This window comes from Corvus hawaiiensis, chromosome 5 (assembly GCF_020740725.1).
Source record: "Corvus hawaiiensis isolate bCorHaw1 chromosome 5, bCorHaw1.pri.cur, whole genome shotgun sequence".
Lineage (NCBI taxonomy): Eukaryota > Metazoa > Chordata > Aves > Passeriformes > Corvidae > Corvus > Corvus hawaiiensis.
This window is the reverse complement of record NC_063217.1, coordinates 13,003,764-13,017,733: the sequence shown is the minus strand read 5'-3', so window position 1 is coordinate 13,017,733 and position 13,970 is coordinate 13,003,764. Positions and strand designations below refer to the sequence as shown.

Genomic DNA, 13,970 nt, shown 5'->3' with positions numbered 1-13,970 from the left:
GGATTTGACACACTTGTAATTGCCTTCAGATGACAAGAATTATTTCCAGCAACCCCAAAGGATGATTTTCCAGTCTGTTTCCTATGTACCATGGAAAATGTTTTGGGCACCAAGAGCAGAGGATAAGAAATACTCCAATCTGCTTATGAACAACTTCTGCACGTGGTTCATGACCATGGACAAGGACAGTTGAAGTTTCCATGTCTAGCAGTTGCTGGTGATGCAGCCTGTGAGATGTCTGAGACTCATGGGTTGCAAGAGACCCAAGTTCCATCAGCTGTGCACACCACCAAGGGTGGTGGTGGTCACATCAACCAGAGACCTCAGCCAATTGGAATGGGCCAGGTAAATAATACTGAAAGATTGACACACAGAAAAATTTCAGATTGCAAACATTTTGAATATTTGGCACTATGTAAAATATCCCTAGGGAATGAATGCATAAAAACATGTATTACTTATACGTAAGTAAGTATATGCATGTATATGACTATATACAATCCTTTTATATTTGACTAAAGAAGTAATTATAATTTAAATTCATCACCAGTAATCCATACTCATGGCTTTTCATTAGTCAGGCTGACTTACCTGATAAGCTGAAATTGGATTGATGGAGGTTTCTGATTGGTGGGGGCTGGTTTTTGGCAGGGGAGGATTTAGTTGAGGGTGCAGGAGTTGCGTATTTTGGCGTAGCTGGGATTTCATACACAGGCCCATCATACATTCCTCTGGAGACTCCTTGCAGTCCTCCCACCTAAAACAAGAGGAGAGTAAAAATCCAGACACTGAATGCTCAGATAATGCTGCCTAATGATAATGTAGGCAGAGAGCAGTGAGCACAGAGCTATAGTCTGCATAGCAACACATCTATACTTCAAGTAAAAAAGCAAAGTGCAGTTTGTTTTATATATAAAGGAAATTATAAAGCTTGCTCCCTCCATTTTTACATATATAAAAATTACAAGAGATTTCCTTATCAGGCTTCCTTCACAATCAGAGGGGAGATGTGGGATTCAAAAGAACAGGTCTGACCTGTTTATTTTACATCAGATCAGTCACAATCAGCTCTTCTCTCTCCATTCAGCTGCCGAGTCACACTTGGGTTGTAGCACAACTGCTACCCACTATACCAACTGCAGCAGTTTCTCTCCTACCTGTATTTCCTCTGCTCCTCCCCTTCGTAGATCTCATTCTCTTTATTAGAACTCATTGAAAAGGAGTGGCAATTTTTAAATTACATTTCAAAAGTTTCTACTTCTTGTCATCAACTAGGAAATCAGTTATACCCTGGACTGTGACAGGGGACCCATATTACAGTATTTGTCAATAAAGCATCTGTCATGTGGGCTCTGATTTCAGTTTCAGGTATCTAGATTTTTTCCCTGTATGGTTCTTACAAGGAATATTAGAAAAGGCAATAAAAAAAACTCTACTGGGCTTAAAATCATAGGAATCTAGGAAATAATATTTTAATTAGAACAGTTCCAGTTTTCAGAAAGAACCTGAAGCCACTGAATTGCAAAATGCAAAGCCCATCAAAAAGATCAGAAATCTGTGTCTTACAAGATTATGGTTTCAGAGGAATTTCCCCAACAGGCTAAACGTGCAATTAAAATACTGTATAGAAAGACACTATGCACAGGGGTTTGATCCAGCTCTCAAAGCAATCAATGCATTTTCCTTGCTTTTGATGACAGGGACATCAGGCTCAGAAGAGCCCTGTCTTGCAGGCTGAGCCAAAACTAATGCCCAGAAGAGAGCAGCTGCCAATCACAGCAATGAATCCATCTTCCAGGGACCCACAAAAGGCACGAATTCATACTGCTGTTCCTGCTCCAGGGATAAGTTTATACTGCCAACCTGTGCCAGTTCAGTTTTGTAGTCCCTTGCTTGACGAGTTTTTTCTATATTCCTCTGTTGTGCACTGACACGTTCATATGGCAGCTGATACAACCATCAGTGGGTTTTTCTAAACAATTCCAGTGGATAAAATTTCATAGTGGGAAAACAAATGTGGGCATGGATCTGCTGTCCCTCTCGGCAGGCAGCAGAGGGAGCTGCAGGAGCAAAAAGATCAGTCCCTTTGTCTGTTTGCAGACCTTGCCCAAGTATCAAAGGTCTCCCAAAATCCAGGCCCACTTACAAGACACAGGTTACTTAGCCCAGGTAATTTTGTTCAAACTCCTCCTACAAGACACTCCTCTGTGACACTTGTTTCTAAAGTGCTGCTTTCACTATTTTGATGACTTTGTCACTAATTTACGTGGCACTCCCAGGCACTGAAGCCCTTAACAGCAAGTGTGAAGAGAGGGCCTGCTACACGGATAATGTAAAAAAAATGCAACACTAATTGGTATTTTGCAAAAGTTTTGCAGGTGCATTTGCTTTTTACTGTGCCTTTTCTTCTAAGAAGTGCAGGCCCTTCTGCAGCTTGACAGAATTGGTATAATAAATGATGAAAAGTAAAAACTATCGACCTGCTCATAGGCTTAATTTCAGCTGCCAGTCTCACAGCCTATGCTATTTGCTTGGCTGAAGAAAAGATAAGGTTCAGTCAATTTTTCTCATTACCTGTGCTTGCACAGTGACTTTGTTGCTCAGTGACAAGAAGCAATTTCCAAATAACTCCAGACTGGTACACAGCCAATTGGTTTTCAACAGATAAGCACTGATATAATTCAAAACCAGAGGTGATCCAGTCTTAATCTTCATCATTTCCCAAACATTTTATTAGACAAAAGAGAAAAGTTTTCTGAGCCATTAATGCTGCTAATACACAGCTCAGCAAATGCACTAACAACAGTTCAGAAATGCCCAATATAATGCAAATCTCTGGCTGACATGCTTTTTTCTCTGCAGTGTAGCAGTTCAGTAGGCAACTTAAAATTCTGTTTTTATTCTGCCTAACCCTCCCTCACAAGAAGCTTGCTCTTTTCCTGAATTTTAACTGAAAGTAAATTCTATCACTATTCCACCTCTCTTCAAAAGCCTTGACAAATAAGGCATTGCTGGACATGAGGCAATTATGCCAACTGGCAATTGTATCTTCTACCTGCTGATGCTCACGGTGTTAATACTAATTTAGACAAGTTCACAACTGCAACGAGTTCGGTCGTCATTTTTTGAACAAGTCACATACAGTCCATCTGATATGGACTCATAATAGCACAATAACATTAAAAACATGTGCTGCTGTGCTTCCAAAAGTGTTTGGCTACACAGAAGATTAAATAGGATCTGACATTACCTTATTCCTGATTTTGATGCGCTGGTAAAGATATTCAGGGAAAGGTTTGCGAGGGATGAAGCGGCCCATTCCCTTATTTACGTGCAGATTTCCATCTTCAAACACAATCTTCCCTTGGCTTATGACCACGAGTGGGGCACCATGGCACTCCATTCCTTCAAAGATGTTGTACTCAATAGCCTGAGGATCAACCAACATATTCACTGCAAGACCTCTTTCAATTAGTAACTTACAATAGGTACACTGGCAGTCATAGTTTTAGACAACTGCCATTAAGGTGTGAATATATGAAGGAAAAGCAATGCATTTTGATATGAAATTATTTTAAAGGATCTTTCTGATCACATTTTCCTGGATGAGACATTTCATTTCCGTTTTTTATCTTCCATCAAGGATATCACTTGGTTTTGAAAATTTGCTGTATCTACCCAGAGCATTTAGAAGTATGACAGCCCTAATATGAAGGAAAATTGTGACTCAGCTGCTGGATACCCAGAGGATGTGGTCCCACTGTGCATCTGCTGTGACTGTGTAAATGAATTTCAAAGAGGCCAGCACACGTGTTTCTGTCTGAAAAGGCCCAGAAAAGCCCAGGAAAGCCTGAATCTAAATGGGAATGACAGGGCAGGTGGTTATTACTTTCTTGAAAACACAGAAAGGTCCCAAGACAAAGAAATAGAAACTGAATTGCCTAAATTTACTTTTTGAAGGTTTCTAAATGTTTTTTTCCTTTTTAATATAAAAATGCTATACTGGATTTTCAAAACAACTTTTGGAAGAATTCCCCAATACGAAGGAACAAAGCACTGCACAGTAAGGTAAGAACTTTGAGACAGACAACACGTAAGATAAAACCTGTCAGAGTCAAAATGAAAGCAACTGTTAGTTACTGGTACTCTGCACTGAGGGCAGAGAAATATGTGGCAAAGCTCTGGAATTAAAGAGAAAATCCCATCCATTAAGCTGATTAGAGCTGTATTATCAAATAATTTAATCATAGTTTAGAATATTGTTAATTTAACCATGCAATTTATAACATCAGGTGCTTTTTCGGTAAGCAAAAAAATGAGCTGGTTTTAAAGTTATCCTCACAGCTTTATTAACCTCAGCTGCAGAGCTGCTGATTCACACCTGTTTATAGATCTGCCACAAGCATGCAAAAATTAAATCATGCAAGGGTATATGCAGAGAGAAAAGAAATCCTTCCTGATCCCAATGCTTCCAACACAGGACTTCAATACTCTCATGTCCTGAAACATTTACCTATTTCAGAACAGGAGTAGGCAGTTACCCCACTCTTCTGTATCCTGTGCTATTGGTGTTCACAAGATTTAGGTCAACAGCTGAAAAGCAACAGTGACATTCCTTTTTTCTTGCTGGTTATCATTTTCTCCTTACCGATTTATGGCTTTTGGCTGTTATAGTCTTCACCTTATCAGGGTCCCAAATAACAACATCAGCATCCGATCCTACAGCAATCCGGCCTTTTCTTGGGTACAGATTAAAGATTTTGGCAGCATTGGTGCTGGTGACAGCTACAAACTGGCTCTCATCCATCTTGCCTGTGGCCTAAAAAACGTGATTTGAGCAAAACATGCTTATGAAATGAGGATTTACTATTCAGAGTACTGAAAGGTCAGGGAGATATTGGAAGGCATGGACTTTACAGAAATGGTGATGTTGCATGAAACAGAGATTGTATCACACAGGACTTTATATATGGCTCTTTACTTGGAAGTTTCAAATAAATGAGTGTGTTTCTCCAGGCATTGCAAAGGACAGCCAAGGAAACCTTAGTGCACATGATACCACCAAGGTGCTCAGCTATCTGAGGTCCCTTTCTCTACACACTGAGGCCTAAGTGTGTTTTGTTACTAGTCCTAGTAATTTCCATTTAAATATTTAAACAATTTTAAAATGGAGAAAGTTATAGGAGTGTTATGAGATGAAACAAAAGATCAAGATTCCAACACTTTTGTGAACAGTTCTTGCAAATTAAGTCCATTCTATTATTATTATTGTCAGACCTATATACATCTAAGTAATATAACCAATGATAAAGTCCTTGCCTGGAGAAATGTCATCACCAAGAGAACTTGGTATACAGTCAGTGATGGTAATTGCAACTGTAAGAACAGCTTTTTAATTTCTCAGTATTTTGGGGTCTTCCCTGGCAATGAGCAAGAACAATGTTCTAAAGAACAACAGTGCCAAGCCTTTTAATATTAAATACACACTTATTTCCTGTCCGGTAAAATATAAAGTTTTCAAAGCACAAGCTACTCAGTGGTGCAGGACTGAAAGTTACCACCTGTAAATCTGATGTTGCAGCCCTTCCTGCAGGTTCCTTCCACCGAGGGAGTAACAAAAGAAAAATATCAGCAGCTGGCTGTGCTTTGCTTGGTTTCCTGCTTTGCTCCTACATGGCAGGTATCTGAAGCTGCTTCTGTGCTTGGCATCTCAATAGCTGTCCCTGAATAAAGTGTTATGAAATACAGTCTGGGAGAAGTGCTCATCAGAGCACTGTAAATACTGCCACTTCACAGTCTGCAATGTGCATAGGAGCACAATGCAGTGAGTGTGTGTGAGTGTGCAGGGTTTGCATGTGGAGACAGACAATAGAGGGAGAATATCATTATCCATTAGAATCCATGGAACCATCAAAAAATTCCTGACTTATACCAGCACTCCACTGCAAAGTATGCCAGTATGAATTACGTGCAACGCTCTCCTTCAAAGCATTTCATCATTTAGCCTCAGGCTCGGCTGCCATCCATTTGTAATTTTTCAAAAACGATCAGACACTTCCCAAATTCAAACAATCCATTCATCACGTTTATATGAGGTCCACTTCAAAACCATTAAATTGCTCCAGATACCACATCTCTCAGAAGCATCCGCTCTGACACAAATGGGAAAATAGAGCAGTGGAGTCTGGGAAGCCTCAGGTCTAATAAAACACAATACTGTTGCAGTGTCAGAAGTGAAACACAGCCCTGAGTTTAAAAAACTGGAAGAGGTTTTTGAAATAAGCAATTCACCTCACAGTAGCATTCTCTCAGGGAATTCTCAGAAATATATCAGAAAGTCACTTAAGCAATGGCCAAGAGTCTCTTGGCTTTCATTATTCAGCCAACACTCCATTTTCTTTTAGTCTATAAAAGTACGTAATTACTTACTACAGCCTTGTCCCAGACAACAGTCATCCTTTCCTCAATTCCATTGACCCCTTCAGGAATCATAGTGAAGTTGTCCTTTCCAATGGCTTTCTGGGCAGTGCTATAGGGGCAATGTCCACTTCCCGTCACCTGCAGGTCCCCACTGTGGAGTTAACACACAGAAGGTTTAGACCAGACATCACCAAGGTGACCTTGGTCTCAGACAGGCTGTGAATGGACCTTTCAAGCCTACACACCAGAGACACAGGCTGTAAATCATGCCAACAGCCTTTCCACGTTGGCTACAGATCACCGAAAGTAACAATGGCACTGGACATCTCCACTTTCTCCCAGGAGCACCCTGCACTCCTGGATTACAGCCCCCTCCAGTTCCAGGCTGCCTATCAACAGAGATCAGGCAAAAACCCACTAACCAGGACAAAGGATTACTCCAGGATTAAGGAAATGATCAGAAGCTTGTATGAAATATCTGCCACTCTAAAGATAAATTAATTCACAACCACTTTAAAAAATAATGGCAAATTTCACAACACAAAGTCATGACCTTCAGACATGTTCCCCTGTGTTCATTTCTCTCCTGCACATGTATCTTTCTTACAAAACTTACATAAATACTTCTCATCTGACCTTCCAAAACAGAACCAAGAAAAAAAAGAAACTTTTTTATCCGGTAGCTTTCTAATTAAACAACAAAGGCATAGTGCAAGTCAAACACATGCTTTGGATTTATCTGACTTAAGGGTTTTACACAGAAAAAGGCACAGAGAAAAACGCAAAAAGAGCTACCATTTAATAATGCTTTTATTTAAGAAGTTGGGGTTTTCAGCCTAGAGAAATTTTTTTTTTTGCAGAGAGCAGAACTGGATCACAGCTGCTCCCAGGAATAAGGAGGAAGAACATAATCAATATGCAGAATTTTGCAAAAATAGAAAGACAAAAAAGAAGGTTCTCCAATATCCACAGGAAATGTGATATTTTTAGCTCTTGATTAAGCTTACAGGAGGCAAGCACATTAGAACTCACTATAATTTCTCTTCCACCACTCCACAAGGGTGATGTCCCCAAGAGCCTGTCATCCTTTCCTTTAACCAATAATGTAAATTCCAGCTCTGAAACAACTGAATGATTCTGGTCCACAAATCTAGATCCAGAAAGCTAACAAATAGCCAAGTACAGAAGAAAAAAGTGTCATACATGAATAATTCTAATGCCATTTTTTGGGCTGCCGCCCCTAATGACTGCTGACAGAGAAGAGTTCTTGGCCTCTCTTCTGGTTCTTCACCATGCTCACAAGCCATCCATCCAGTTTTTAGCAGAAGTCAAACCCATGAACTCAGTACAGAAAATGCCGCTATGCTTTAGCTACTCCTGATTATTAATGACTGCCTGGTGTTACTCCAAAGGATTAAGCCAATTTCATCAGTTAAACATTAATTTATTTTAATATAACAATAAAGTCAGAAGGTAGCAATGCCATTTCTTCCTTTTTGATGCTCTTCTCATCAGCAAAGCTTCCTGTGGCCTCTCTCTTTCTGCTCTCTGATTGATATAACCATGAAAACCTGACTGTCACAGCCAGGCCCTGTATCACTGCCCACTTCCCAGAGGTTATGCTGTGCTTCTAACACCACACTACTAATTTCTGCACCCGAAAGATAAGAAAGACTTGCTTTCTTAACTCCATATTCCCTCTCCTCTGACATTAATGACATTATTGACATGAACTGCACTCCCCAGTCAAATCAACAGAAGACTTCTGAAACTGGAGTGTGTCACTTGAGAGCTGCCCATCACCTCCTGGGTAACCCCATGGGCACTCCTACTGTCTGGACACGCTCTACTGTCAAATGGTGGATAAGCATCACATCAACTAAAAAATGAGAGACAGGAAGGGATCATCATGAACTAAATGCCAGATCAATACCTTGTCATCTTATTCTTCCCCTTAAACAAGGCTTTCATGGCAAGTTGCATCTTCTGTGTAGCACCAAGATCTCACATTTCTGATTCACAAGAGATGGCACATCATAGCTGCAGTAATGCAGCAGCACACCATGGAAGACCAAAGCTAACTCAGGTTCATGGCCCACAGATGACATGAGGACCAAATCTCATGAGGCAAATTCAATCTGCAAATCCCATGAGACATGATAGGGTTTTACACATTCAGATTTCCAGTGGAAAATCAACACTTTCTGTGGAAAAGGGCACAAGCAGTATGCTGCGTGCTTGCAGAGGAAGGATGTTGTAAGGATTTTTTAATGAATGTAAAATATTGGTATCCAAATCAGCTGTGCAATAGAAATGTGAAATACTGTCTTCACCATCAAACTTGCATAAAATTCCCCACAAATGCAGGGCAGACTGATAAAATATACGGTTCTTTTTTTAGTTTCACACTATAGATTTAAAGTATTAAAACTGAAAGCAGGCTAAGCTGCTGTCATTTAAGATCTTTAAGCCATTTGGAAAAAAAAAGCCATTTTTGCATGCTTGGAGAATAATGAAAACTTCTGAAAGTCCTCAGTTTGTCTTTCAGATGTTAGTTTTAAAAAGTCATTATTTGGATTTCAATTCTAAAAATGTTCTTGCTATTTTAGCTAATCTGCTTTGACCCACATGCTATTATTTTGGGACTCTCTTCTAGAAAGCATATATGGCCACTCTAACAGAGTAAAGAGTCAAACATTTTGATACACATTTACATGTGCTGGCTAACAGCCTTACCTTCACACAGTGAGCTTCACCCTTTACAGTGCTGATAGTGATGAATCAGACCAAGAAAGTAATTTTTTCTGGGTCCTTGTTTGGAACAAAAAGCTCATTTATGGAAAAACATTTTTGCCATCAGACTGCCAGAAGAGAACAAGCTGCTGTGTATTCTTACCAGAGCCACACGTAACTCAGAGCTCAACTGCAGCATCTTTAGAGCAGTTGAGTTAAAGCATGGGTGGGCTCTGGTGGGCTGCACAGCCTGACCCACCGTGTGCAAGGGGAGATGTGGCACTGACTGATGGCATCTTCCTGTCACATGTGTGTGCCCACCCACCTCCCAGGCAGCTGCTCTAAAGATGGTCACTTTCAAGGTTCAAATTCCACTGCTCTGTCTAGAGCACTGGAAACCCCAGAAAGGGGAGGCAGCAGGTGAGGTGAGTGCCACCACAGGAAGGTAAATAAGGATTTGAATGGTAAGTTGAGTTCCTCACTCCAGCCCTAGCAATCTATCCTGGTGGGGCTTCAGCTGTGAATTTTTTGTATCATTTCAGAGCAGATGGTCTTTTGCTTAAGCTGAAGTTGGCTACAAGCAGGAAATACTTTCAGACATGGGTTTACAGTCTGGGTTTCTGGCAAGGCATTGCTGATATCTTCTTTTCTATAGGAGAAAGACACTTCTTCCTCTGCTGTTCACATTCCTTTCACCTATCTAGTGATTAAAGTCTCCCTGCCAACCTGAAGGCAGTCAGCTCACATCCCTGGCCTGTCAAGTGATGGCCTTCAGTCTCCAGCTGTCTCCACCCAAGTTCCTGACAGTGTCCTTTGTGATCCACTCTGACCTCTTTCTCCTGACATACCTGCTCTGCATGTACCACTTATCTTTGCCGTCTTCCAGCGGGAGGACCCTGGAGCCCATAAAGACACAAGGCAAGCTAAAAATAACAAGGCTGCAAGAACTGGACACAAGTAAACATGTACAATTTTGGTCCCTCCCAGATGGAAGGCAAACTACCAAGTCAGAAGTTTTCAATATGCAGGAGATAAACTGATGGAACTCTGCTACAACCACAAGTTAGTTTAGGACAAGCCAATTTTCAGAAGAACTCACAGTAGAGAGCCCTGCACCAGCTTTGACATAAATTGCCCCAAGAAATTGCTCTTGTTTCTAGGTATCTCTGTATTCAGGAACAGCCCTCATTTCAGGAGCTGTGCTTGTCAAATATGACTGGGGCTTAAAACTGAGTCTGTTCTCAAAGATGGGGTCTATCCACCAGGCTGCTGCTTATGCTGGACAGTGAGGATGCCATCCCATCATATATCAACAATTCAGCTAAAGAAAATTGAGAACTAGGAAGAAAGCCAGTTTGAAGTCCTGACAATCTAGTTGTATAACTAGGCATCACTTGAAAAGCAGAAAGAAAAATAGTTAATTCCTCAACAGCCTCTCTGTCAAGCCAACCAGCAACTGGAGTGTCCATGACTGCTCACTTGATTGACATCCTAAGCATGAGGATACAACTATCCCTGGTTTTCTATGTCTCTTCTCTGCTGTTTCATGTATGAGACTGGTCTAAAGGAAACCAGGCTGATCCCTAGATGCTTCATCCCATGTGGCTTTTGCACTTGCCTCACCATCAGCCTGTAAAAAAAAAAGGAAGTCTTACCATGCTAAGAGCGAATTTAAGTGGTCTGGAGTGGTAGGGTCAGGGCTCAGCGGTGGTGAGGTCACAAAAGCTGCAGCCTTGGCCCAGTTTTTGCTCCAGTAATGTGTCCCATCTGTCCCCAAGCTGGCAGTGATCGGCTCTCCAAAAACAAGGGGACCTTGGAGAAAGCAAGGATATACAGGAACTAATTACAACCCACTCTCTCCTCAGCATATGACACTGCTTGCTGCATGCAGCCATGTATAATTCACGCATTGCTACATGGCTAGCACAGCTCCTAGAAAATTAAACAGCCCTGGCTTTGTCTGTATGATAAAAAATTAATCAGGAGTCTCTCTGAGCTCTACATGCTTTTATCAGCCTATTTACAAATCTTTCGTTCTAATCCAGAAGGAGACAGTTCAGACCTGCTTTTAATTTGTACTGTTTTAATCACAGCCATGTTCTCTCTGTTGCTCCAATTCAGAGTGCACTGGATGGTGGATCACTTCAGCAGACAGATGCCTTTTTACTACTCCCAGGATGGGCACAGCACCAGCAGATAGCAGCATATGGTCCCCAGCAGCACACTCCAAGCCTCCAAGAATACAAATATCAAGACAATAATTTGCTCTTTGGCTTTCCCATATTGCTCACAAGCTTTGTAGTCCCAGCAAGTAGAACAGCCCTGACTTGCAAACGCAGCTTTGGAAGCAGCTGCCTTTAGGCTCACAAGGCCCTTTTGGGTGCTCTGTAACCTGGATCCCACCACAGCCCCAGCAAGCAGGGCCAAACTGCAGTGTACATCAGAGGGCATCAGCTTCCAGCAGCAAGGGCAGGAGAGAGCTCCAAGCATCTCTAACAGCAGGGTCACTGCCCAAGCCACATCTCAGAGTGCGACAACCTGAAATACTGGTATGGAGGATGTGCTAGATCCCATTAGGAATTAAGTATCACCCTCCCATGAACAGAGATAAAGCAGACTAAAGGAAAAGAGCAAAAGGGAAAACAATATAGAGAAGAGTTACAATTCAGTCTTCAAGAAGACAGTGTGAGGGAACAGCTCCTCAACTTAAAAATATTAAAGGATTTCCCCTCATCCTTCCCAGCGATAAATATTTAGTCTGTGGTGGTGCTACCATTCTTTGGTAACATCTCCCTATAGCCTGTCATTTGGGTCAAGATGTACAGGTTTTTTCACTGAGCTTCTATTCAACAAAAAGAAGAGTTTGGGGGAGCAAAGGAAGTCACTTACCTCTCTTCCTGGCCAGTGCAATGATATCAGCTGCACTCTTGCTCATCACCTTGGTGATGTACACTGGGCAGTTTATTCGACTGGCAATCGTGATGGCACGGAAAACTGCTTCTGCTTCAAGCTGAGCAAAACAAGGAGGGAAAACTTAACTGCGAAAGCGGTCTGAAGAAAAAATGAACTGGAGGACTAAGCCATATTTCTAACTGTTCAACAACAACTCTCCAGGGGTTGATTTTACTTTTTCCATAGAGAGAGAGAGAGACACAGCGCTGGGAAACAGGGAGCTAACCCAACCTCAAACACTTGGCACTAGCAGTAACGACAGCCAGGCTGTACTCACTAGCAGGGTACAGCTGCCCCAGCACAAACACACCTCCCTGGCTCCCTGCACCCCAGGAAAGGTCATGTCCAAGCAGCTTATGCAGCTCCTCCTTACCTCCCTCCCACCTTCCTTCTTCAGACTCCTACCCTTGCAGTTGGAAGGAGAACAAAGCAAGAAAACTTTGCCCCTGCTCGGAGACAAACTCTGAACTCTCTCCGGCAGCTTACCCTAATCTCTACATAACGGTGACAGTGACTGTATAGAATTCTCAAACAGCAGCTTCAGCACTATGGACTGAATTTAGCCCATAATCCATAGAAGCCTTTGAAGCAGCGCCCAGTAAGTCCCCACTGTCAGCAAGCATAGAGGCAATCTCCTCCAAGGGAGCCATCTGGGACGTGGGCACACAAAGCAAGCATCTTCAGATGGAGGAGCAGTGTTTCCCAGCAGTTCTGGAGACTCCTTTCCCCAGCCATCAGTTTTATACCAGATCCTTCCCAGATGGACTCACAGTATTGGCATTTTAATACCAAAAACCCTGTTGTAACTGAAAATAGTGACTCGGTGGTAGAGAAATTTCTGTGCAAGTTTTTCTAGAAAAGTTGAGCAACTTCGGCGTTCCAAAACCACATGGCTTAATCTTTTACAGTTTTGTAAAATATTTTTCCTTACATCAGACTGCTTCAGGTTGTCCTAGGACTTGTATCAAAACATTTGCTCTAGAAACCCCAAATCCACCTTTAGAAGAGCAGAGCCTCTGTACCTCAGCACTAGAGCTGAGAAAAATTCATGTCTGGAAACTGCAAATGCAGATTTTCCTTAGGCCCTTATTCTCATTAAAAAGAAACAACTCAATCCTTTTAGAGTATTTTTAGTAGAAGTTGAACAGCAAAATGAAGAAGTACATAAACAGTTCAATAGAAGAATGTGACCAATTAAGCTGATTCCTTTTGCCTTGGGGAGAAGTTAAATAAAGATCTGCAAACCACAACAATCTCTTGAAGTTCAGCCTCAAACTGAGGTCTCTTTAGTCTTCTAGGAAAGCAGTCACTTCCCACTACCGCCCTCCACATCCCATTAACGGTCTGAGCTGTGTACATTAAGGGACATTCTCACGTCTCCACATTTTCCTTGTCATTAAATAAACCCTTCCCAGATGCCTGAGATGATCCAAACCAGGGCCCAGATTTTATTATAAGGGAGTTGCATAAAATGAGCTGCCTCACAGCATCTTTCCATTCTCATGTATTTGCATCTCTACAGCCTGCATTTCCGACACCAATATATCTGCCAGCATGAAAGCAGATCTATACGTGGGTGTATGCATATGCACGGTATAGATGTGCACGTGCATCTCATAGGAGGTTTTCACCCAAAGCATTTTAATAAATGCAGTTACTCTGAGACCTAACCCTCAAGCTCCACTGCTGATTTTTAGCCTGATAAGCCCATTTTTTTGTCACCTCAAATCAAAACAAAAAGGTCACACTTAAAAACTACATGGACACCTGTGCGCAGGGCAGCAGGAGCTGAGACTCCTGAATGTACAAGGACATGTTTATCCCTGGACTAAGGGAATGTATACCTGCTGCAGCATCCAAAGGGC

General features: G+C 41.8%; 1 protein-coding gene across 2 annotated transcripts in view; it reads right to left on the bottom strand.

Moving 5' to 3' along the window:
• Positions 1–13,970, bottom strand: part of CRMP1 (collapsin response mediator protein 1) — a 50,350-nt gene that overhangs the window by 2,117 nt on the left and 34,263 nt on the right. For both annotated transcript variants that reach the window (XM_048303848.1, XM_048303847.1), the window contains exons 8-13: positions 12,043–12,163; positions 10,809–10,965; positions 6,430–6,571; positions 4,649–4,819; positions 3,251–3,430; positions 592–757 (exon numbers count right to left, since the gene is read on the bottom strand). In XM_048303848.1, the coding sequence (XP_048159805.1) occupies positions 592–757; positions 3,251–3,430; positions 4,649–4,819; positions 6,430–6,571; positions 10,809–10,965; positions 12,043–12,163 (937 nt within the window). The remainder of the gene's footprint in view (positions 1–591; positions 758–3,250; positions 3,431–4,648; positions 4,820–6,429; positions 6,572–10,808; positions 10,966–12,042; positions 12,164–13,970) is intronic.